Source organism: Macrobrachium rosenbergii, chromosome 21 (genome assembly GCF_040412425.1).
Source record: "Macrobrachium rosenbergii isolate ZJJX-2024 chromosome 21, ASM4041242v1, whole genome shotgun sequence".
NCBI classification, from domain to species: Eukaryota; Metazoa; Arthropoda; class Malacostraca; order Decapoda; family Palaemonidae; genus Macrobrachium; species Macrobrachium rosenbergii.
Window position 1 is genome coordinate 46,899,221 of NC_089761.1, and position 22,945 is coordinate 46,922,165.

The following is a 22,945-nucleotide window of genomic DNA, read 5'->3' on the forward strand; positions in this document are numbered from 1 at the left end:
AAAACGGGTGGTCTATGGCTTTGCATAAGAAGTCCAGATGGGCTTTTGTCATGCATTCCTCCAACTTGGAGAGAAGCGTGGGTAGGAGATCACTGGCACAGTTTCTGTACCTCTGGCATGTGCCCACTTGGACAAGAGGACTACTCCCTCCTCATCCCCCTTGAGCTCTCAGGCTCATGTCCAGATGAGTCTGAGTATTCTGCTTGCTTTGCATGTGCTTGGTCTGGTGACCATGTGCATGTGGCACTCTCTAAGAAATTGAGTGTGGCTAGGTATGTGCAACCTGTTTCCTCTGTCTGTGCAAGGTCTCCAGGACATGCATGCTCTGGTAGCAAGTCAGGTTCCTATACCCTTTGCTGGGAGTGCATGGAGTTGAACCAGCACCTTTTCTTTGCTCATTGCATCTGCATTATCCAGAATGAGCACAAGCTGAGTGATATCAGTTGAGCAAGAGATTTCCAAGCTCTTCCAGCTCTTATACATGTGGTAGAGGAGGGTGAGAGAAGTGGTGCACACTCTCATCCCTCTCCTCTGTCTTCATCTTCAGTGGCTAACAAGTCAAAGAACAGAGGAATCCAGTTTCTCTTCTCTAAACATTTTGGTTCAAGTAAGGCACCTTATGAAATTTTCAGCCTTAAATTATATAAAGCCAACATAAACATGGACACACTGGGCATAAATTCCTCACAGAAAGTTGTCAGATCTTCAATACTTTTATGCTGTCCAATTATAAAATCATTAATCATACTCCTTTATTAAGAACAAATCTTTCAGAGCAACACATGAATACATAACTTCATACAAAATAGCTAGGTTTTGATGTGGACAACATGCTGATGCTTGATAACCACCCCACATGATGCAGTCCCTATATTAAGAAAAGAAAGTAAGTTTTGAGTGTGTTTCTTTCTAAACGAAATTGCGTTGGAATGTGGAATTTCAGCTTATCCAGTTATCAAGGTGTTTATATATTTGTTCCATTAAACAATAAGGAATATAGCCTTAGGCAGTAGGTCAAATGTGGAGACGCTGCTTGGGGGTATATTCCCTACTGTCTTTAGTGTAGAATAAATACTATATATAGACCTGTAGAACATGTTTACTATTCTCTGTACAAGAGAACTTTTTTTAACTAAAACTTCTTTGGAACGACTGTATAATTCTTAAAAATGGCTCTATGAATAATAATCTGCAAAGGACTATACAGAAACATGAATGACTATTCAGAATCATAATGGCCTTTAAAGATTCAAATAACTAAGATTCAGAATGACCTCATGACCCGTTTAACCAAATTTGAATACCATATTAGCCAAGTTATTATTATTATTATTATTATTATTATTATTATTATTATTATTATTATTATTATTATTATTATTATTATTTTGTTAAAGAGGATGGCAGCATCAGTGGAATTGATTTTATATATGGTCTTCTCAGTTCTCCTTATTATTTTCTGCTCATCAGGGCTGATATTTGCTAATAACTGGCCAATGTTCATAGTCTGGAAAAGGAATTGGTTTCTTGAATTATTAATTTTTATTGAATAAAAAAGAAATGGAAGTTAAAAGGGGCGTTTGATCATCGTAGATTTTATTTTATGCAATAAAAATAATATAATTCAAGAAACCAATTCCTTATCCAGACTATGAACATCGGCCAGTTATTAGCAAATGTCAGCCCTGACGAGAAGAAAATAATAAGAAGAATTGAGAAGACCATATTTAAACCAGTTCCACTGATGCTGCCATCCTCTTTAACAAAACATACTTGAGAGAGGGTCTATTACCTTCATATATTATTATTATTATTATTATTATTATTATTATTATTATTATTTGTATTTAACTTATTATTATTATTATAACACTATTATTATTATTATTAAACAATATTATGTTATAGTTTAACTGTAGTTTGGACTGTACTTGGGCAGGCAATAGTTCAAATTTGAGTGTAAAAGAAACTCCTCTCTCCTTATATTTGGACAGTTGCATTCTGAGTTACCTTCAAACTACAGCCAGCTCTTTTGCCCCTTTAAACTTATTTTAAAAGTTTATTCCAGCTTTATTCCATGCAGACAGATCTATTGCAGCATAACATAATAATGAGCCCTGTTTTCAAGATCAAAGAAAAAATTAACAGACCTTTGAAAGCTCAGAGGGATAATAATGTTATCTATGAACAAATATACTTGGATCTTTTCTTCTGGTTCTTCATATTATTTATAACATGGTTTACATAAAAATCCTTTTTAATAATGAGAGCCTCTCTTTACAACATTATCTTAAGAATAATTCTTTTGCAATAAAATTTTTTTAGTAAATATAAACATGCATTTTTAGATAAATGGTTTCACCCAAAAGCCCCAAGTACCTACACAAAAAAAATTACTTTGTTTCATTATTTTATTGAACATTGAGAAATACAGAAAAAACTGACAGGCATTTTGAGCTGTGTCTTGTGTCTGGGTCTTAAACTGATTTTCAGGAATGCTTTGATTTTACGATCCATATTAAACTATAAGGATTCATTCCTCTTTTAATTCAATCTTCAGTAGTCTATGTGGTATATGATTACTTGTCCAAGATGATTAATCAATAGATTACTGAAGGTTTCTCGTTGGGAAGTTAGCCATAATACTGGATGTTCTGTGAATAAGAACATGCATCTATGTGCAAAACAGCAATGTTGTGTAAGGATTTAAAAAATAATGCACAAGCAACATACGATTGTTGATTTTAGATTTTCTTAAGTCAAGCAACAAGTACATGAACTCAATAACCAGTTATTGTCTGTGCCCCTTCTTATGGCTTGAAGCATTATTTCCAAACTTATCATCATTTATTTTATTTATTTCTTTGGGAACCTAGTTTTTTCTTATATGCCTGTTGCTGATATGTTGAAAATGGTATAAGTCCTGAAATGTTGGCCAATAAAGAAAAAAAATATTCTCCAGTCTATTATTTACCCTTTTAGTACAGCCTACATATAGTACATACATACATACATATATATATATATATATATATATATATATATATATATATATATATAAATATATATATATATATATATATATATATATACATATACATACATAAATATATCTTGGGAAAATAGTGGTCTAAGTGGGACAACCTTTTATGGATCTTGAACCATGTAACGAGGAGGTTATGGAAAGTGTTTCCAGCAATGGTGTTGCATCATATATACATATATATATATATATATATATATATATATATATATATATATATATATATATATATATATATATATATATATATATATATATATATATATGTATGTATGTGTATATATATATATAAATGTTTTTATGAAGAAAATGAAGTGTGCATTAGAATATGTAGATGAAAGAGTTATATAGGCCTATTGGTTTAATGGAACAGCAGGTCTGAGACAAAGCCGTTTAATTTCTTTATGGAAGAGGTGTGGAAAGTCAAAGCAAAGAAATTCGATGCTGGGGCAAATTTATGGATTAAGAAAATGAAACATAGATGGAGAATGGAAAGGTTGATATTTGCAGAAGATTTAATGGTGATCTGGGATAGTAAAGCAAAACTGCAGAGACTAATGAGAGAGTTTATGAGTGTTTTTAAGAGGAGAATGGTCATAGTAAATGTGAGCATCAGGAAGGCTATGAGGTTAAATGAAAATTATGAAGTTGATGCAATTAATATTAATATGGATAGTGAGAAAATGGAAACACTTGATTTGTAACGGTGAATATAACTGATGATAACAGGATGAGAGAAGAGGTAAATCACAAAACAGGTAAAAGAGTAAGGCATCAGGGTGTGTGCAAAAGGTTGGAGAAGGTCCAGTTGGGTATGGAAGCAGCACCACAATATCCAGGAATTATGAAAGTAAATGCAACATTAAAGTGAATGGTGCAGCTGACGTAGAGGCCTTGATGCACTGCGAATGAGCTTTCTGTGGAAATTTGTGAGGTGGCTAATTCTTAACATTTTTGTGCACAGAGATTCCATCCACAATTCAGCAGCTAAATTATCAACATTTAAGTGACACTGTTGTGTTCTTTTTTCGCTGGAGTAGGCCTACATTTTGTTAGGAGATATGACTAATATATATATATATATATATAATATATATATATATATATATATATATATAACTATATATATATATATATAATTATAACTCTCATTTGGAGAGGGTGGCTACAAATGAATATAACGTTCCAGTTTCTCATTAGGTCTAAAGGTGAAGTTGCTTGACCAGCTGCCTATCTTTATATTTTTTTATACCAAGAAATCCTGGTACTCGATTACAGCTGGCTGAATTTGGTAACGCAGCAGGCCGGAAGTGACCCACTGACCTAGCAAACGGATTGTAGCTACACCGCTTAGCTGACAGATGTAGAGGCGTGAAAATCGTGTCCGAATTTTCGAAATGTCAGAGATTTTGTTTGTAAATTCATCGGTCTATCCATTTATTAACTGGTCATAGTATAGTAAGATTCACAATAAATGGAAAGCATTCGCAGACATGTTAATTGAAACAAAGAAAATTGAAACAGCGGTCACTTTAGGTACTTAATCTGTAGAAATTTATAATTGTAAGCTCATACTAATCAGTGTGGTGAAACGCTCCATTGAAAATATTAGATATCAATACGAATCAAATAACATGTTACGCTGAGGAGAGCGAATGCAACAACTTTTCGAGACAAAGGTTACCTACGGTAAGGAATAATGACTTGCGTTTTCATGCGGACGTTATGAATGCGACTATTCTATCATCATGGGAGAGGGAGTAAATTCTGTAAACAATTGAAACTGAAAATTTGAAGGTATTCACTTTTGTTGGTGGTGTCTTTATACATACGCTTTCGTCCGAAAACTGTATTCTGTCCTGCATTGTCTTGTGATTATTTACAAGGAATTAAGCCTTTTTTTGAACAGGAATTCAAATTAATTTTATTATAAATGTCATAAAATAACCATGAAAATATCCATAAAAACAAATACGGAGTGCTAAAGGAGTCTTTGTGAAGCAGAAGCCAATTTTGAGTATTCGAACGATATAAAATGTCGCAAAGGCGGTATAGTTGAGTAACCGATTCGTCCAGAACGTCAGACGTCCGCCGGTCGCTGAAGTAGCAAGTTCTCTCTTGTTCTCTCTCCGAGTCATCACCATCCGTAGTCAAAATGGTTCACTGGCTCCCTCTTGAATCCAACCCCGAGGTGAGAAGCTGTTTTTGATTGTGAATTGCTGTAGAAGATTTTAAAGCATAAGCGGTTATTGAAATGGTTTTCGTTACCGTTGTTTGGTCTTAACTGACTTAAAACGGCGAAGGCTGACTGGAGCTTAAGCCTAGTCCCATATACCTAGTCATCCCTTCCCGTAAGCCTGTTTTAACTTGGTTACAATGGAGGCTTTGGGTTGGTAGCCTTATATTCATCCAGAGATAGTTGATATTTAAAAGAATTTAAAGTGAAGCTTTATATCAGTTCCTAGGTTACTTGAACGTGACTTGGTTAAACACAGTCGCGTTAGGTTGGAGTACCGGGACACTTACCGGCACCGTATAGCAAAACTGGGATAGGCTAGTGTTACAAAGGAGTGTCATTGCTGTTAATAACGCGCAATTGAAGGTTCGGCATATAATTACAATGTATCCGAGTCGTACTTCATTTGTATTTTTATTTTTACCAAGCCGCGCATAGACCAACCGTAACCTACGCTATTTGAATGACGCCAGTCTGAAGGCTTGTCTTGGCTTTGCTTCAGGTTGTTGGGTTCCATAGGCAAAATGTCACCGTGACATTTGCGCTGCGCTGACTGTTCTAGAACGCTTGAATGCGTTAGCCATTGTGTAGCATGACGCGAGCAGCTTGCCTAACCCACATCCTACAGTCCGTGTCAGTTAGATCTACTTGTAGGCCTAAGACTTCGGTAGCCTGGGCCGAATGTAAATCGTATTTGATGGAAGCGATATAGCTTAGGCCCCCTTTACTTATTTAGAGTTAAGCTTGCGTTTGTAAATTTCAACCTGAAAGTATTATCACATTTTGGTAAATTTCAATTTGAAAGTATTATTACATTTTGGTATATTTGAACTTGAAAGTACTATCGCATTTTGGTAAATTTCAACTTGAAAGTATTATCACATTTTGGACTTGAAAATGTAAATTTCCTGTGTTTTAATGTGTTTTGAAATTTCCTGATGTTCACCTTGCTTACAAATGACCCAACGAACCACACAATGTGATGCTCTAAAGTAAGGACTTGGTACCCTAGGTTCAGGTTAGGTGTGGTTGGTTAGGTCATTGCGAACAAAACGAATTTAGTTAACGTTCAAAGCACACAACAAAACATAGGAGAAATTGTATTTCCAAGTCCAAAATGTTTTAATGGCTTGAAAGTGAAGTTCTACTCTACCCTCTACCAGGCCACTAGTATGGTAGTCTTTTTATAGTTCAAACTCACATTAGGTCTAACCTACATCGGTGTGTCCTGTGCAAAGGGGTTAGGCTGAAATGTAATAGGGGTATCCCAGACGGATAATGTTTGTTTCCGGTCCGAATGTCCCTACTCTATTTTTTATTGTATCTTTAGAATTTTCATAAAAAGAAAAAATTCTATATACATAATTCTTGCAAACTAGGGTTAATATTTATCACAATAAAAAATAAAATATATGTAAATAATTGAGGATTTTTTCTAAGTTTCAATTTTGCGAAATGCACTTAAGGACATTTGGAGGGACATTTGTTCCCCATGGGCTAGTACTAAACACAGCAAAATAAATTTGACCCTCTAGGGCTAGTTAGTACTAAATACGGCGAAACAGTAAATGAATCACTGTTTTGCCGTGTTTAGGACTAGGTCTAGACCTCATGTGGAATTGGAGTTCAGACCAGAAACAAACTTATACCTCCGGGATTAGGCATAGAGATGTGCCTATACATTCTTAATCTTCGTGTGTTTTGTAGCCTAACTTCTTTTGCCTAATTTTTCATCAGTCTCCGCTATGCATTAAAATAGAAACATTTACAGCTCCAAGTTTAGCCGATATGCAGGGTTGATTTTATCTTAGTTGCAGTTGTGTGAAATTCTAAGTTGTACTTTTTTTTTTTTCTCTCATTTTAGAAATGTTGCAACACCTGCTTTTACACATCTAGGCATAATAATTTTGCCGCCTCCTTGTGACCCCTGGGTGTATATGTGAAGAAAAGCAAAAGCTAGGTAATGGAATTTGGTTATGATTATATTATGGACACATCACAGCCTAGTCCAGTTTAACTTAGGATGCTGGATCCTACACTGGCTAACTTAGGATGCTGGATCCTACCTGGCCAGTGGGTTTTTGTCTCCCCAGGACTTTACTCCAATCTAGCATGACCCAAGAGCATCATAGATCATAAATACTGATGAATTAGCTTTACCTGGTTCCTACACGAGATACCACCCAACATGGCTGACCTGGGCCACTTTATTTCATATATTTCACGTCATAAAATTATGTAGCCCCTCATCCTAGCCAGACAAAGATATTTTCTCCTTAACACAATTACGAAGTATGAAATGTATGAGTTAGTATAAAAAAACTAATTTCATTGGAAATTTGGCAGCATCTGAAGCTTTGGGACTTGTTAAGCCCTAAGTTTATTGTAAAATAGGATGAAGTTCCTGTAGTTGTGACATTATAGCCCAGATACGAAAAAATGTACTTTGAACTGCTTAGCAACATTGAATGATCACCTGAGTTTATTTTTTTCTGTGAAATAATATTCTTAATTGGCTGAAAAAAATTAAACTAAGTTCCATGAGTAAATAAACAAACTTAGTTCCATGAGTAAATAAACAAAAGACATCCTGGCAAAATCAATAATCCTAAAATTTACAGCCATAACACTAGATAGAAGAAAAATCTTAATGAGAAATCTTAAAATTGGTCAACTAAAATGTTTGACAAAACACTTCAATGGCTAATATTAGAGGGTAGTGCATTAACCAGAACTGTTTACAAATAGTACAGGCAAGTGGCTGTTTTTATTGCATTTATTATGATTAAAGGTGCGGTGTTTCTTCAGCAAATGGAAAATTGACTCGTGTATAGGTTTCTATGCTGAAAATGAAAAAATAGCCTTTTTTGTGAGCTTACCAGTTGTATCCCGTAGGGGGTAGTGCCGTCAGTGCACCAGCGTAGGCATTAGTTAGGGTTCTTTACAGTGTCCGTTCGTCCCCTAGCTGCAAGTCTTTTCATGCCTTTTACCATATCTCCATTCATATTCTTTTTCTTCCATCTTACTTTTCACCTTCTAACATTTGATTCTTAGTGCAACTGTGTGGTTTTCCTCCTGTTAGTCCTTTCAAACCTTTTTGCTGTCAATTTGTTTCAGCACTGAATGACCTCATAGGTCCTAGCGCTTAGCCTTTGTATTCTATACTCTGTACTTACCAGTAATAAATTTATTTGGAAAACTAGCTGCAGCCAATGCTCGCTCTGTATTTGCTTGATAGCCAAGACTATGCATTTTTAGTTTGTTACATCAGGGCATATTTAACTAATTGCCTTGCTCATCATTCAAGTTTTTTAGTACAGGTAGTTAGTGAAATATGATTATACCTCTAACATAGGATATTGTTTGTGAGGGCTAACGGTAATGTGTTAATGTTTTTCTTGCCCGTAGGTTAATATAGTCGGAAACATTCTGCCCAGGACAGATGGTTTATCTTGTTTTGATTGTAGGATGAAGGAAGATTTATGGTCAGCTATTTTTAATAATAAAATGGGATCGTGTAAGGCAAATGCAGATGTTCACATATTTTTAAAACTTTTCATCATTTGCTTACAGATGTTTAGAGTGCTACGTCAGACTGGTAGATTTGAAAAAAGTAATATTAAATGTTAAGGTACCTCCTCTTGTGGCCTAGTCTTTGAACTTGAAACTGTGAAATTCACTAATATAAGGTTCACAATTCACTGGATTATTTTCTTGTGCACAAGATCCTATGTTGGTGGTTTTATTTGCATATTCATGAAAAGTAAGGCTGTTTTATGGGGGGATATTTCCTTATTCCTTATCAGATAGATGAGTTTCAGGAATCTTAAAACTGGATTAAACTAATTATTTATGTATACAGGAATCAGTTTCAGTAAAAGGAGTGGAAAAGTGATACTAGGAGTTAAGAGTTCTTACTCCAGTACTAGAAAGTACTGTAATGGGAACAGTAAGCCTTTATCCATGAGTAAATATCTAGATAACTTAACATCCCTGAATGTTTTAATATTGCAAAAATATCAGGGAAGCGAGTTAGGATTGATCATTTTGCAAGTGCTCACGACTTCTTCCACATCACAGTAGGAAACTGTAGCTGTGAAGCAATTTAGGAAAAGTGTGCAGGAACCAGAGGTACAAGTCAGAAAGGTGGGGATACTTATCTCAACATCACATTTGTTATCTAGTTACACTGGTCACCTCAAGAGTCTTTTGTATGGATCATTTGGGGTTCATAAAGAGGTTGAGCATAGGTTGAGAAACTTGCCTGCAGATTAGACTTTGGCATTGCCTGCATTGGGGACAACCAGAGATTGTCATACAGTGAACTTCACATTTAGTCTGTCTAACCTGGAAACCAACTCCTGCCACCCAATGCCTGAGATGGTTTTTTGTAATAGGATACTGCACCTGGCTCATTTGGGTGAAAGTCTGTAGTTCCACATCAGTCCTCATGCTTTCCCACCTTTGGGCGAGGACTCACGCGCACTTTAAGGTTGGGTTAACTTAAGCTATCGGGTATCTTGGTCAGAGCTTTGGTGGTCCAGTAGTAATTTTGGTGGCATGGTACAAAAGTTTGTATAATAATTTCATACTCCAAGATTTTTGTTCAAGGTATATACTTATATTTTTCTGAGTTAGGGTTTAGTGACAGTAGGTATGAATTAGTTTGTCAGTAGCCATCAATGACAGTATATCTAATTTTTCATTAGAAAATATTTTATAATACAGTGAATTTAATGCCCATTTATGCAGTAATTCAATTTTATTATTACAGGTTATGAACAAGGTGAGTGGTACTATGGGACTGCCATTGTGTGCTGGTAGGTGAGTACAATACTTTAGTCTCTCTCTCTCTCTCTCTCTCTCTCTCTCTCTCTCTCTCTCTCTCTCTCTCTCTCTCTCTCTCTCTCTCTCTCTCTCTCTCTCTCTCATATTTTGGTTACGTTTAATGAGGTAATGATAGATGTATAAGGTGGTCACGGTAGTTTTTGATAAAAAATTAATTTTTGAAGCTGTGTTCATTGGCCGGTAAGTTCCTGCACAGTAAATAAGTCAATGAAATTAGCTAAGCATAGCTGGGGGGTGGGGTTGGAGGGGATTTTCTCTTGAAGCATGTGACATTTAAGGGGTGACGAGCATTTCGTGACATTTGGTCTAGCTGGACACATTTTAACAGCTGTAGTACTTTTGTTTGGTTAGCTTTCGAGGTAAATGAATACCTTTAACTGTGGAATGTAATTAGTATGATGTAAAGATAGAGAGGGTGAGAACTCCCATCTAGCTTTTTAAATCTGAAAGAATGAAATAAGAGAAACTGTTGTTCATAGCAACTATCGACCAACCCCTGAAGTTCTATCGGCCTCAAACGCATGCGGCATTTATAAGAAGGTTCTGGTTAATGTAATGGGAGCTTCCTGTTTGTGGAGGGATTTAGGTTGGGGGTTGAAGCTTGCAGAGAAGATAGTGGAGTGGGATTTTAAGTGACTCAATTTATTTTACTTTTAATGCTAAAGTTTTGGCAAGCACTTTGCATCATCGTAGTTACTGTGGTTACTATCACAATAGTATTTGATGTTTCATTCGAGCTTTTTAAACTGTTAGTCTAAAGTAACATTTTTTCTTGGCTAGGCAAGTGCCAGTACTGTACTAGTACTGCACATAATGGGAACCATTATATGGGAAGCCAGTGATCCCGACAGTCACCTGTATGTTTAGTATTACCGCTTACTGTTTCTTTGTCATAATGGGATGTGTGACATGTTAAGTATCGCCATTTACTGTTTCTTTGCCATAATGGGATGTGTGGCTTCAAAGCCATGTGTATTCGAATAGTTTACTAACCGGCTGGCTTACAAAAGCTTTAGCATGCTCATTATTGCCGGAAGGTATTTGTGCCAGCATGTTCAAAGAAGCGTCGTCCCTTTCTGTACCTGGAACGTGGAAGTAAAAGAATTTTCTTTTGAACGACAGGTTAGCGTGTCAAAGGTAGTGCGCACATTCAGTTTCTTGACGTGCTTGAGTTGGTTGGGGTTGGGGGTTAGGTATACAGTATTTGGTTTTCTTGTCTTTCAGGGTATTTAACAATTCCAGGCCGTTAGAGTAGACTAATATTGGTTTAAAAGCTGTATTGGGTTGGCAGAGAATGAAATCATAGAAATATTTGAACTATGCTGGCCTCTGGCTTGAAAGATATTGGTAAAGTAATAAATGTGTGTGCTTCGGGAACACACCCTTTCTGAAAAAAAAAATGTTCAAAGCTTGTGTGTGTACGCCGTGAGTATTGATGGTTTGTAGATAGATGGTCGCATTCCATTGAATAATTTAGTTTTGTAAGAAGTTCAGTTTCATGGAGTATTTGGCTCTGAAGGTAGGCGCATTCCATTGATAATTTTTGCCGACTAACGCAGTTTAGATTGAACGTACAGATTATTGTATTTGAACACGTATCTGTTGCACAAGTAAACGAGATTGGAAGCGCATTTCACAGAGATTCCAGGTGTTTGTGGTAAAATGGGTTTACCTCCTTAATTCACTGGCCTCTTCGCCCTCTCTTGGTGATCAAATATGCAAGTTTATCGAACTCGGGGTGTGGCCTCTTTGGTCGTCGGACTCTTAGAGCATGTGCTTTGTTTCAGTAGAAAAAAGAAGTCAAATATCACTTGGATCTCTCTCTCTCTCTCTCTCTCTCTCTCTCTCTCTCTCTCTCTCTCTCTCTCTCTCTCTCTCTCTCTCTCTCTCTCTCTCTCTCTCTGTATGTATGTATGTATATATATATATATATATATATATATATATATATATATATATATATATATATATATATATATATATATATATATATATATATATATATATATATATATATATATATATATATATATATATATATATATATATATATATATATATATATACACACACACACACACACGTTAGATTCATCGATGATTGAAGTTGTGATGTGGTAAAGTTAGTTTGTAACTCGGCTATAGTTAGGAACAGGATCCAGAGAAGAACGGGATACGATTGTCCTAACCGGTGTCGTTACCATAGGAACTGAACGCTAAGGCTGCCACAGCAGGTTACAGATTCTTTTGAAAGTGCAGCTTAGCATGTTAGTTTTCCTTAACTATTTTACTTTCCGTCATGAAGGCTTCATGGTAGTAAATAACGACGATAGTATTCTGGTTGGCGCCAGTTGTGTCTGTACAAGGGGACGTGCTCCCTTCACCCTCATCCAATTATCGATTTGTAAGTCTCGTGGTCAAGTCGAACCTTTTAAGGCTCGCTCTCTTATTTTCCGGCCAAAGGCATTCGTATTGAGAGTTTTGTATATGGTAGTTCTGTTGTATTCGGTAATATTCATACTTGAAGCAAATATTTTTCGTGCCGATGACCAATTTGACGCTAGATGGTTATAAGCCGACTAGACATTAATGGTTATGTTTAGCGAGTCTTAGTTTTGGTCTTTAGCGTGTTACTTTCGTTGATGAATGTTATGTTAGTGTTGATAGCATTGAGGTTTGGATTTAATTCTGCGGATTAACATAGTTTAACTTTGCTCCTTACCTACATATGGGATGTTTAACTTTTCTCTACTCCCACATCGGCATACCTATCCCCGTTAATTATGACTACTGATTTCGATGTGATGTTATGGAGACTTACCTGTAAGCAAGGTGTAGACCTTGCGGTAAGAGAATGTGAGGTACTGACGCATGCCGTCGCCGTAGTCAGTCTAATAAGAGATGCGGCTGTTGACTTACTCGTACAAAGCACAGATACCGAATCGAATTGGCAGTTTGTATAATGTCAGGTTTTCCTTATAGTTTATGAACATCTAGAGACTGAATTTAGAAAATAACTGCAATGATTAGGTTAGATTAGATTGTCGAAGCCTAGTTATGCCTTTTCAGCTCTCGGTTCATGTTTAGAAATTTTTCCTGCACGGTGGGCTTGAGGAAGCATAACTCCTCCCCTCCCCTCCCCTTTAACCTGTAGGGTAGACGTCACGCGGTGTACCGTGTAAGTTTAGCAGTGTCCCATCGGAATTGGCTTCACCTACTTTTTGACTATTGCACTTGACATCCATTCCCTCTTCTCCATATTGCTGTCCAACCACGTAAACTATAACTTCGTTAACTTGTATTTCTCCTAGTTCCACCTTTAGATCCTTGTACTTTTTTTATGGTATCTTGTTGTCCAACTGCTTAAACTCGCCACACAATCTTCAGCTCTGAATGGCTGAAAGTACCTCTGTGCTTGACATAATAGCCTAAATCTTTCGTGCTTTCACTCGTTCATTTTGACAACCCCACTTCCCTCACATAGTTATATGGCTTGTTCTTTCTCTTGGACTCTAGGAACGTTTGTGGTTGTTCTGCAGTTGCCTAATGAAGGCTTTAACCGGTTTTATATGTATTTTTGCTAAATTGTAGCAGTCTTGCAGTATTGTGCCGTCTGTTCAATTTGGGCAATGGAAATTATAGGTATACTGAAGGCTACCAAAGCTTAAATATTACTGTAGGCTAGTTAAAGAACCAAATGATTTGATACATAAATTTCTACACAGTTAACAATCGTCCTGAGGCAGACACTAGTTTACCAGCAAAAGCGTCATGCCTTTCTTCGTCACCTTCAGCATTCTTTACGTATTCAAGGGAATCTTTTGATATGGACAGTTTTAGTGTATAGCCTAGATATATGAATTAAATATTAAATATACTTATAAGAATGAGCTGACATAGGCATTGTCTACCTACTCGATATGCGTTCGTGTTTTGTGTTGATCTTCTCGTGTACAGCACCTTGTCGAACTTTCTGCTGTCATCGGTAAATCCCTTATTCCAATTCTGGTCAATTGACAGAGTTTTGTAGTCGACATATGACATAAAATCAAGGATTTAAGACGTGTAGTTGAAATGACGCGATGGGGATAGAATCTGTTATTGGTCAGATTGTCTATTTCGGTTATTTTTTTATGGATATTGTTTGCGTGTACCTGGGAATTGGTTGGTAGACGCTGAATTTGGCATTTGAGTAGCAGATAGTAATGTATGTTAGTCCACTTGTTATTCACATTGCTAGGTTCCCCATTTTTAATAGCTTTTGAAGTATAGCTTTTGAAATATTGGACATTAAAACTATTTAAAACCTTTTTATACTTTCACCATTATTAGTTTTAAAATAAGCTGTGTCCACCATCGTAATTGGTTTGGGGGTGCATTTAACGTTTGATGTAAAAAAAAAATCAAAAGCTGAAACCTGTTACATTTTTAATTTTTGCCATCGGTATCAGTGTTGAACAGCTTGTAATTAGTTGTCAGAAACCAGTTACTGGTATTGCTCGTGCAAAGCAGAAAATTGTTATTGCACCATCTTAAGGATAAAGGCGCGAAAGCATGACGCGTCATAGATTGATTGGACTTCTTGCTCTACTCAAATTATATCCAATGGTTAAATTCCTCACATAGCTTCTGTGCTGAAAATTGTTAATTTTTTCATTGCTCATACTGCAAGAGTTTATGCCTGTAAGTAGTAAAGGTTTGTAGAGATGTGACTGTAGGCGATATTAATATCAAAATGGGGAAAATCCATGCTGTGTAAATCTGTTACACCATTCTGCCCAGAACCACCCCCAAAGGATGTTCTGTGTTAAAAAAAAAGCCTAGTATTTTGGAACATGGATCTTAACGATTTGTCGAAAGGAAGGGAAATGCTGGTGGGTCTATCTGTGCTTTAGTTAAAATTAAAATGAAATTGGCCTCAAATTTGTACATACAAGCCGAACAATTTTCATTTCAAAGAGAAATGCAGGCCTGGAAAAATACCCCTGGTGCAAAAGCATTAGTTTGGCCATCGCACCTGCAAGGTGTGTGTGTGTTTTATTATTATGGTCGCAACATGTTTGATCGTTGGATAGTAAATCATAACCCATGATAACTGAGAGGGCGAAGGCTGTTTCAATAAATGTAATTATTTTCATAGGACCTGGAAAAGATAGCAATCATTCTGGATAATAGTAATCTTAAACAATATAGGGTAGCACATAACTTGAATAGAATGGTTTAAAGTGTTTAAATACTTTCAAAATTATTAACTCCGCAGTTTGCTGTTATTTCCTCGCTAGTCCATCTTTGGTATGGAACAAAAGTTAACTAAAACTTTTGAACTATTTCGTATTGTGATGCATAACCACTTTCTGAATGTCAATGGTTTATCGGGTAAACAGTATCTCATGACATTTTCATAAGTTAACATGTCTGGGTTACTTAACTGATTGCTAGCGACTGAAATACACGCTGAAACAGTGTAAGATCTAGCAATTGAATCGCGCCCCTCTGCTGAAGGTAAAAAGCAACTTGGTATTTCAGTTCAGACTTGCCATTAATCTTGTTTGAAGAGGTCAGAAAAATTCAGCCTGCTGTATTATTTTTAATTTTAGATAATCTAGTCATTAAATTGAATTTTAAAACAACGGGTAACTGCAGTTGTTATTGTTCTATCAAAATTCCCTAAGGATTTGGAAGAGGAAAGCATAATTATTTGTGCGAATATTGTAGTCAGTTTAATTGCCAGTTTTAGCCATAACATCGACCATCTTGGATGGCATTAGTGGTTTTGTGTGATTGTTTTATTTGAGATTAATATTGAATATCTAGCCACATTTCATTTCCAGAATCGTAGGAAATTAGTCATATTTTCATTTGTGTACTCAGTGGTTGGGCGAAGATATCGCTTTTTAATATATATTATATATATATATTTTATATATATATTTTATTTGAGATTAATATTGAATATCTAGCCACATTTTATTTCCAGAATCGTAGGAAATTAGTCATATTTTCATTTGTGTACTCAGTGGTTGGGCGAAGATATAGCTTTTTAATATATATATATATATATATATATATATATATATATATATATATATATATATATATATATATATATATACAGTATATAATTTTTTTGTTTTTGCTAGGTCGCCGTGTATATTACCAGCGCCTCTGGGATGAGAGTAAAAACATGAACAAAGACTGTAAATTGATCATTATCTCAGGAAGTTCCTCCACTTATCTCGTCTTTCCTTCATTATATAGACTTGTTTTTTGTAGTCTTCAGTCAAACATTTTTATTAAACAGTATCTTAGTGCGTTCGTCTCCTTTCCATTAACCGTATGTTCAATATTTTAGCAGCTGCTCAAATGCCGTAATCGTTACTGTCTTAGCCCGTTCCAGTATAATCCGTGCTGGTCTGGATGGAAGTAACACATTCCATATGAATTATTCACCCTTTAGTGCCATAGTATTACCAGCTTACGAATGACGTGGCTCTTTGATACTGGCCCAGTTCTCCACGCATAGTAGACCAGGAAACGAAGTTAAAATATTGAATGGCAATGGTCGACGGGCTTCCTCACTATTGTAGGTTTCGTCTAGTAGTGTAGACCATTGTGTTAATGTGCTGTCTGTATCTTCAGAATATTAATGTCGAATGAGTAGATGAGGACAGAAGCCATAGGTACCGTAGTTATTTGTAACCATGTGACCTGTAAGAATTGACCTGGCTTCATTACTAATAATAGAACAGATATCGGCAAAAGGTTTCTGTTGAAGCTAAGGTGTTCTAACTTGCTGTAGTTTTTTTTTTATTTCCGTAGGATATGAAACGCGGGATATATATTGTTCAAACGCGGAATGAGAGCGGTGTCAAAAAGTTGCGGTAATTTTTCCCTTTATTCTTTGGGCCGGATTTGGTTTCTTGGTTGTCCATAGTAAGATTTAGAGCTTTTGAAAAACAGCTGTTATTAGGTGAAGGTGAATGCTAGTAAGCTTGGTGCTTGTGTGTGCTAGTTTGTTTCCGGTAGCTGTTGAGTTGCTTTACTGTATCGGAAAACTTTTTGTTTAATGTTAGCGATATACTGTTGGGTAACAAGACTGGAAACTTATTTAAGTAAAAATAATGCGCAAGTGTAAAGAAACCGACTTATTAGGTGAGGGGATATTTGGAGAAACTTATTTATGCTTCCAATATTTTGGAAGAGACTAAAGGTTAGTGGGTCTAAGTAATTTGAGTTAGATTCCACTGCCTGTAAAAGGTTTACAGAACAATTACATATATATTTATTATATTCTTAGTTGGCTTATGATTGATATTTGATCATTAAGAAAAGGGTGCTTTTGTTCTTTTTGAAGTGTCATTGTCGCTGGTATTTTCGAAACTGAAAAAAATATTTGATTTTAACGCTTGGCGGAAACGTTGGTGTAGTTCTTAGTAATTTCTGTTTAAACGTATATATTTTGTCAAAGGAGCATTAAATTAAGATGGGAGTATTCTGGGTCAATTTCAGTGTGAAACGGTGGATTGAAAGTCTTGAATTATAAAGAATTCATAAAGCAATTTCATCGGCCTCTCAGCATTAAACTTCAGGGAACTGTTATTGAATTATGGTTCCCCTGTAAGTAATTGTATAACAAAGATAACCCACCTTCCGGTGTTTCATGTATAAAAAAAAAATCGCAGCTAGGCTAAGTTGTAGTTAACGGTCGTATCAATGCAAGGGCCCACTAGAACAACCCTCTCACCAAAACGACCTCGAACTAAGCAGGTTTACTTGTCTAAACTAATAGATTATAAGAATGTGTGAGCAAGTGGATAAGTGAATAAAATATGTAATCCTATCTCGGCAAAGAATTTATAGCCAGCTTCCTGAACTGAACTTCCTTGAGCGTAGTTTGTGTTTGTAATTTGATAGTTCTGGTAAAACAAAGCAGGGCCTTTTGTTTTGACTTGTTTCTCTTATCATGTGGGAGTAGATTGTAAGTAACGTCCGCATTCAAGCAAATAGGGTTTAATTTATAATACAGTGTAAGCTGGAATTGAGATGGAGGTGGGAAGGGTCATGGCCCCAGTTCCGGTGAGACGTGGTATCGTAGGTTGGGGTTCATCCTTTCATTTCACGTGTGGTTTTCTTTCGCATCACCCTCAGATGGTAATTTAGACCAACAGGAGGAAATATACACCAGCACCAGCACCGGACTTCCATTCCCATGAAACATTGCTCTTACACCCGTTCTTACACGATGAGGAGAGGCGCTTTTGGTTATTGATCTTTAACGTTGTAAATTTGATCTTTTTTTTCCAGTTCCCTTGCTCATTAACTTATATCGTAAAATCCTATTTAGAAATCTCGCATTGTAATGTTTGAAATTTACTCCTAATAAAATTTTCTCTAAAGGTTAAGATTTTAATGTATAACTGAAAAGTCAGAACAGGACTTAGACGTTTTGTTTTCACTAAAATCTGGAGACCGAATGCACTCAATTTATTAAACTAACAGCTTTGTCATGCATATTGCGAGTTTGGTAAATGGCGCGAGGAAGTAATATCACTAAAACTACAAAAAGACGTCAGTAACTGTCGAGAGATCCTAAAACTTTGACAGGTAAAGGAATGGGATACATTTGGGAATAGGCCTGTAGACAATAGAATCTAAACTTGTTGAATCCCAGGAGCTTAGTTCGGTTTGGAGTTAGTCAAAAGGTAGGATAGTTTTTTTGCTTGAACCTACGTAATTGTTCTTGCGTCGAAGTATGTGTAAAAAAAAAAATATTGATTAGTGGACTTCGTACTGATTTTCCCACCCCATTCTCCCCTTCAAGTGGATGGGACTGACGAATGAGTGCGAAGCTTTGACTACACTTGGTGTAACTTTTGACTCTGATCTTATTCTTGAGAAACTTTTAATGAGTTTGGCAAATTCCGCACGATAGGTAGGTATGTTACCTAAGGCCTCATACTTATAACAATCTGTTTTAAGTCATTTGCCCTTCTTTACTACAATACTGGTCTCCCATGTTGTCTGCTACTGCCAGAGATTTCTCTCTTAGTGTTCGTGGTGGTATAGGTTCCTGTTTCCTAATAGTAGCATTTATAAGTTGGACCATCGACGGATGGTCTCTTGTCAATTTTTCATTAGTTGTATTTTAACAACTTTCGGTATCACAAATGATCCCTGATCCATTTTTCTTGCCGAGACTGACCAGATTTGATGAACAGCAGGAGCAATAAACCGTAAATGAGCCAAGCTGTCGAACTTCTCTCAGTTCCAGAAGTCTTTTATTTCTTTTATTCCTTTGTTTACTTTGGACGTAAAAAAATGGTATTTCCAATTTCCGTGCAGATTGGTATTTTCATTTTCCGTGCTGTTCAAAAGGAAGCACGTCGTATTCTTAAAAGAAGAAAATGGAGAGGGCAGAAGGACTTTCCTGGTGATAAAAATATTTTGCCTTTGGATTACGAAGGATGAGAATGTATGACAGTTCTGGGTAATAAAAAATGCTGGCGCGCGTCCGTTTCGTGTAGTGGTTGGGTGGTAGAAGGCACTCCAAACAGTACAAATTCGTTGCAAGAAATTTCTTCATATTTTTGACGTAGCGAACGTCTCCACAATTTTTCGTCCATAAATTTGAGGGGTTATTTTGTGTAATTTTTGTTAAATTAATATAAGGAACGCTATCATCTTTTAGGTACTACGACTGTTACGAATTTGAAATCTGTATTGTTCTTCTTGAGTATATTTGTACAAAGTGTTTCCTGTTTTTCGGCATAGCCCAGTGACTGGTAAGTGGATCTTAAAATGTGGTAAAATAGCCAAAGTTTGTATAAAAGGATTATTCCTGTCGTTCTATACTCAATTTAATCTCGTGGCGTAAGCTGGCAGTCTAAACTCGTTCATTCCAGTTTAAACCTTACTGGTCTGGTTGGAACCAATGTCTCATACAGGCTGCTGTATGCCTTATAAATGAAGCTATTGTAGCTTAATATTGCCGACGTTTCCCCACTTAAAAATGCAGTGGCTCGTCGAGACGGCTTCTTCCCTGGTCGCGTTCACGTGGAAATTTAAAGAAATTTCAGCAATGCTCAATTGGCAATTCTTACATTTTAGGAGCTGCAAGTCTTTAAATCGCAGATGACACTGATTCAGGGCTTTTACACGTGAGCTTCATGGAACAAAGAAAAATGGTAACATTTTGTAACGACTTCATTGATAGATTTTCAAATCGCGACATTCCTTACATGCTCAAAATTTACTTGTAATTGTTGTGGGAATAGTTTTCCTATACTGGGACACGGCATTCCACCTTATAAGTTTTATCAGCATTGCAGTGTTTGAGGAATGCCGTAGTAACAGTTAACAGGTGCCCCATTAGTATTATTGACCCATATTTTGTGTGTGTGTGTTTGTGTGTTTGGTATTTGAGTAATAAACAAATCTTGGAATGTCGTTCCTGATTTCCGTGAATTCGCAGGCTGAGGTGGAATTCTTAATATTTGCGGGTAAATATTTAGGGATATCCAATATTAGGGCGTCTGGACGAAAGAATTTTGTACATTGCTTATGAATTAGTTACCCTCGTCTTGCAGTGTAGTGCCAGTGTGACACATTTCCCATTTAGGAATGACGTGGCCCGTAGAGATTGGCTTCGTGCGTTGCCGCGGAGGATTACATTTTAAATATTTATTGGTAGATGACTTTCTCTAGTAGTTTGTGGCCTTTGAGGCTTCACTCTATATGTCGAGGTATTTAGTTCAACGTTTTTTCCTTTGTGGATAATGTAAACCATTGCTTAGCACTTAAAACCCACGATATATATGATAATTTTAACATGGTAATCATTACTAGTCTGAAAGTTTCTCGGTTTTGGCGAGTAGGACTTTTAGGAATAATTAGGTTAGAACTTGATTTTGCTAATTTCACTGAAGATCGAAGTACATATACACGAAATTGGGGAGGTGCTTTTGATTTTTATCACAGGAACTAAATATACCTCGAAGACATTTTCTTGTAATATGCAGGTGTTGGTTAAATACCCTGAATTTTGGTTTATGTACGCGGTGTTTCTCAAGGTTGCAGTGTTTGTAGATTGAGATATAGGGTCCCTAAGCACTTGGCTGGCAGTTTGAACGATAAACAGATAATGTAATTTGCTAAATAGGCATTATTACAAACTGCTTGTTTTTCAAGTCTGCTGTTCCCTCAGTTCCGGCGATTGTTGTTCAGTGTGGTGGCGTTCACAAGCAACTTTGATAACATTCCAGTCAAAACCATTTTGAACTGGATGGAAGCAAAATATTTCATGTGAATGATTACTTCGGTATAGCAGAGCTAACTGATAAATATATATAACAGAGACGTGGCTCTTTGCGGTCCTTGTCCGTTACTGCGTAGGCTTGAAAAGGGAATAGAGCAGTTTCAAATATTTATTGGTGGACAGGCTCCTACATAATTGTGGCTCTGTACATTCAGCGCATACTAATGTTTGCTGCTGCCGAATGACATCGTGATGGCATTTGGTAATGCCTCTCTGGTAATGAATTGATTTTGAGTAGGATGGTGCAAGTGGACATGAATGCTATTCATTTTTCATCATTACACGGCGGAAATGTGCTCTCCTATACTCTTAGATTCGTCATACTTCCCTTGCCATTATAGATTAACCAATGCCAGCAATGTCGAGGGTTTATTACATTGTCATTTTGAGTTTAGATGTTAACATCATTCAAGGGCATGATACTAGTCGAGGTAATTTCGTCTGTTTTTTGGTAAAATAATGCTCGATGTAATTTTTGTATAAAGTTTGCAACCTTTTCCATGAAAGGAGGTCGAAAGAGGTCAGTGTGTCAATAGTCTCTCTCTCTCTCTCTCTCTCTCTCTCTCTCTCTCTCTCTCTCTCTCTCTCTCTCTCTCTCTCTCTCTCTCTCGGGTGTTGTAACCCATTGTGGATTTGGTGCTCCGAGACGTATCTCTAAGAAATAAATGTTCTTCCATTGTAAGTTTTTTATACAGATTACGCAGTTCTATATTATATGAATTATGTAGGTCACGAAGATATTGTGCATATTTAGTCTTTGCTCAAAGATGGAACTTCCGAACGAAGTATGAGTTACTTGTTGTAAGGAGCTAGAAGTAGTAGATGAGTGACAAGTAAATTTTTTCATTGCAAACTGTTTTTGTCGCGATTCTTTCTGTATTAGTTCAGAATGGTCGTCGTTGCGTAAGAGTAGTGAATTAGTTAAATCTGTTGCGAGGATGTCCAATATGAGGAGTAAATTTCGTGACAATTAATAAATGGCATTTTTCGTTATAGTGGTATGGACTTCGTGCATAATTTAATTTTCCTTTGTTCTGTTAGCATTCTTTGTTCCATTATCGTTGCAAGTCTCTCTCTCTCTCTCTCTCTCTCTCTCTCTCTCTCTCTCTCTCTCTCTCTCTCTCTCTCTCTCTCTCTATAAAATTGCGTTATGGAATAGCTTTTTGTGTACCTTGCTATTTCATAATGCAAGTGGACTTGCCGCCCATTAAAATGAATAAATAAATAAAAATATAAGAACTAGCGAGAATGCTCTGGAAGTCCCGCCGCCATAGATCAATAATGCCACGTGGCTCATGGACAGTCGTCACCAACAAATAAACTCTAATATTTACACCAGCATTATCCCTCGTACTCTCCTGCATCCTGTTAGAGAAGCCATCCTAATGCAAATTTGTCGTCGAACACCACTTCCTCTCAATGCGTCTTAAGGATATGGGTTTGGTCTTACGTAACCGACGCTCTCTCAATAAGGCAGCCTCCAAGCAGGAGGGACTCACGGTCTG

General features: G+C 36.5%; 1 protein-coding gene across 2 annotated transcripts in view; it reads left to right on the forward strand.

Annotated features, from left to right (window-relative positions):
• Nucleotides 1-5,111: 5,111 nt before the first annotated feature.
• Uch (Ubiquitin carboxyl-terminal hydrolase) overlaps nucleotides 5,112-22,945 on the forward strand; it is a 35,413-nt gene continuing 17,579 nt past the window's right edge. Inside the window, exons 1-2 of one of the 2 annotated variants that reach the window (XM_067123750.1) lie at nucleotides 5,113-5,234; nucleotides 10,054-10,065. In XM_067123750.1, the coding sequence (XP_066979851.1) occupies nucleotides 5,199-5,234; nucleotides 10,054-10,065 (48 nt within the window). In that variant the 5' untranslated portion in view covers nucleotides 5,113-5,198. Of the gene's footprint in view, nucleotides 5,235-10,053; nucleotides 10,066-22,945 lie in introns of both variants that reach the window. The other variant, XM_067123751.1, reaches the window with a different exon arrangement.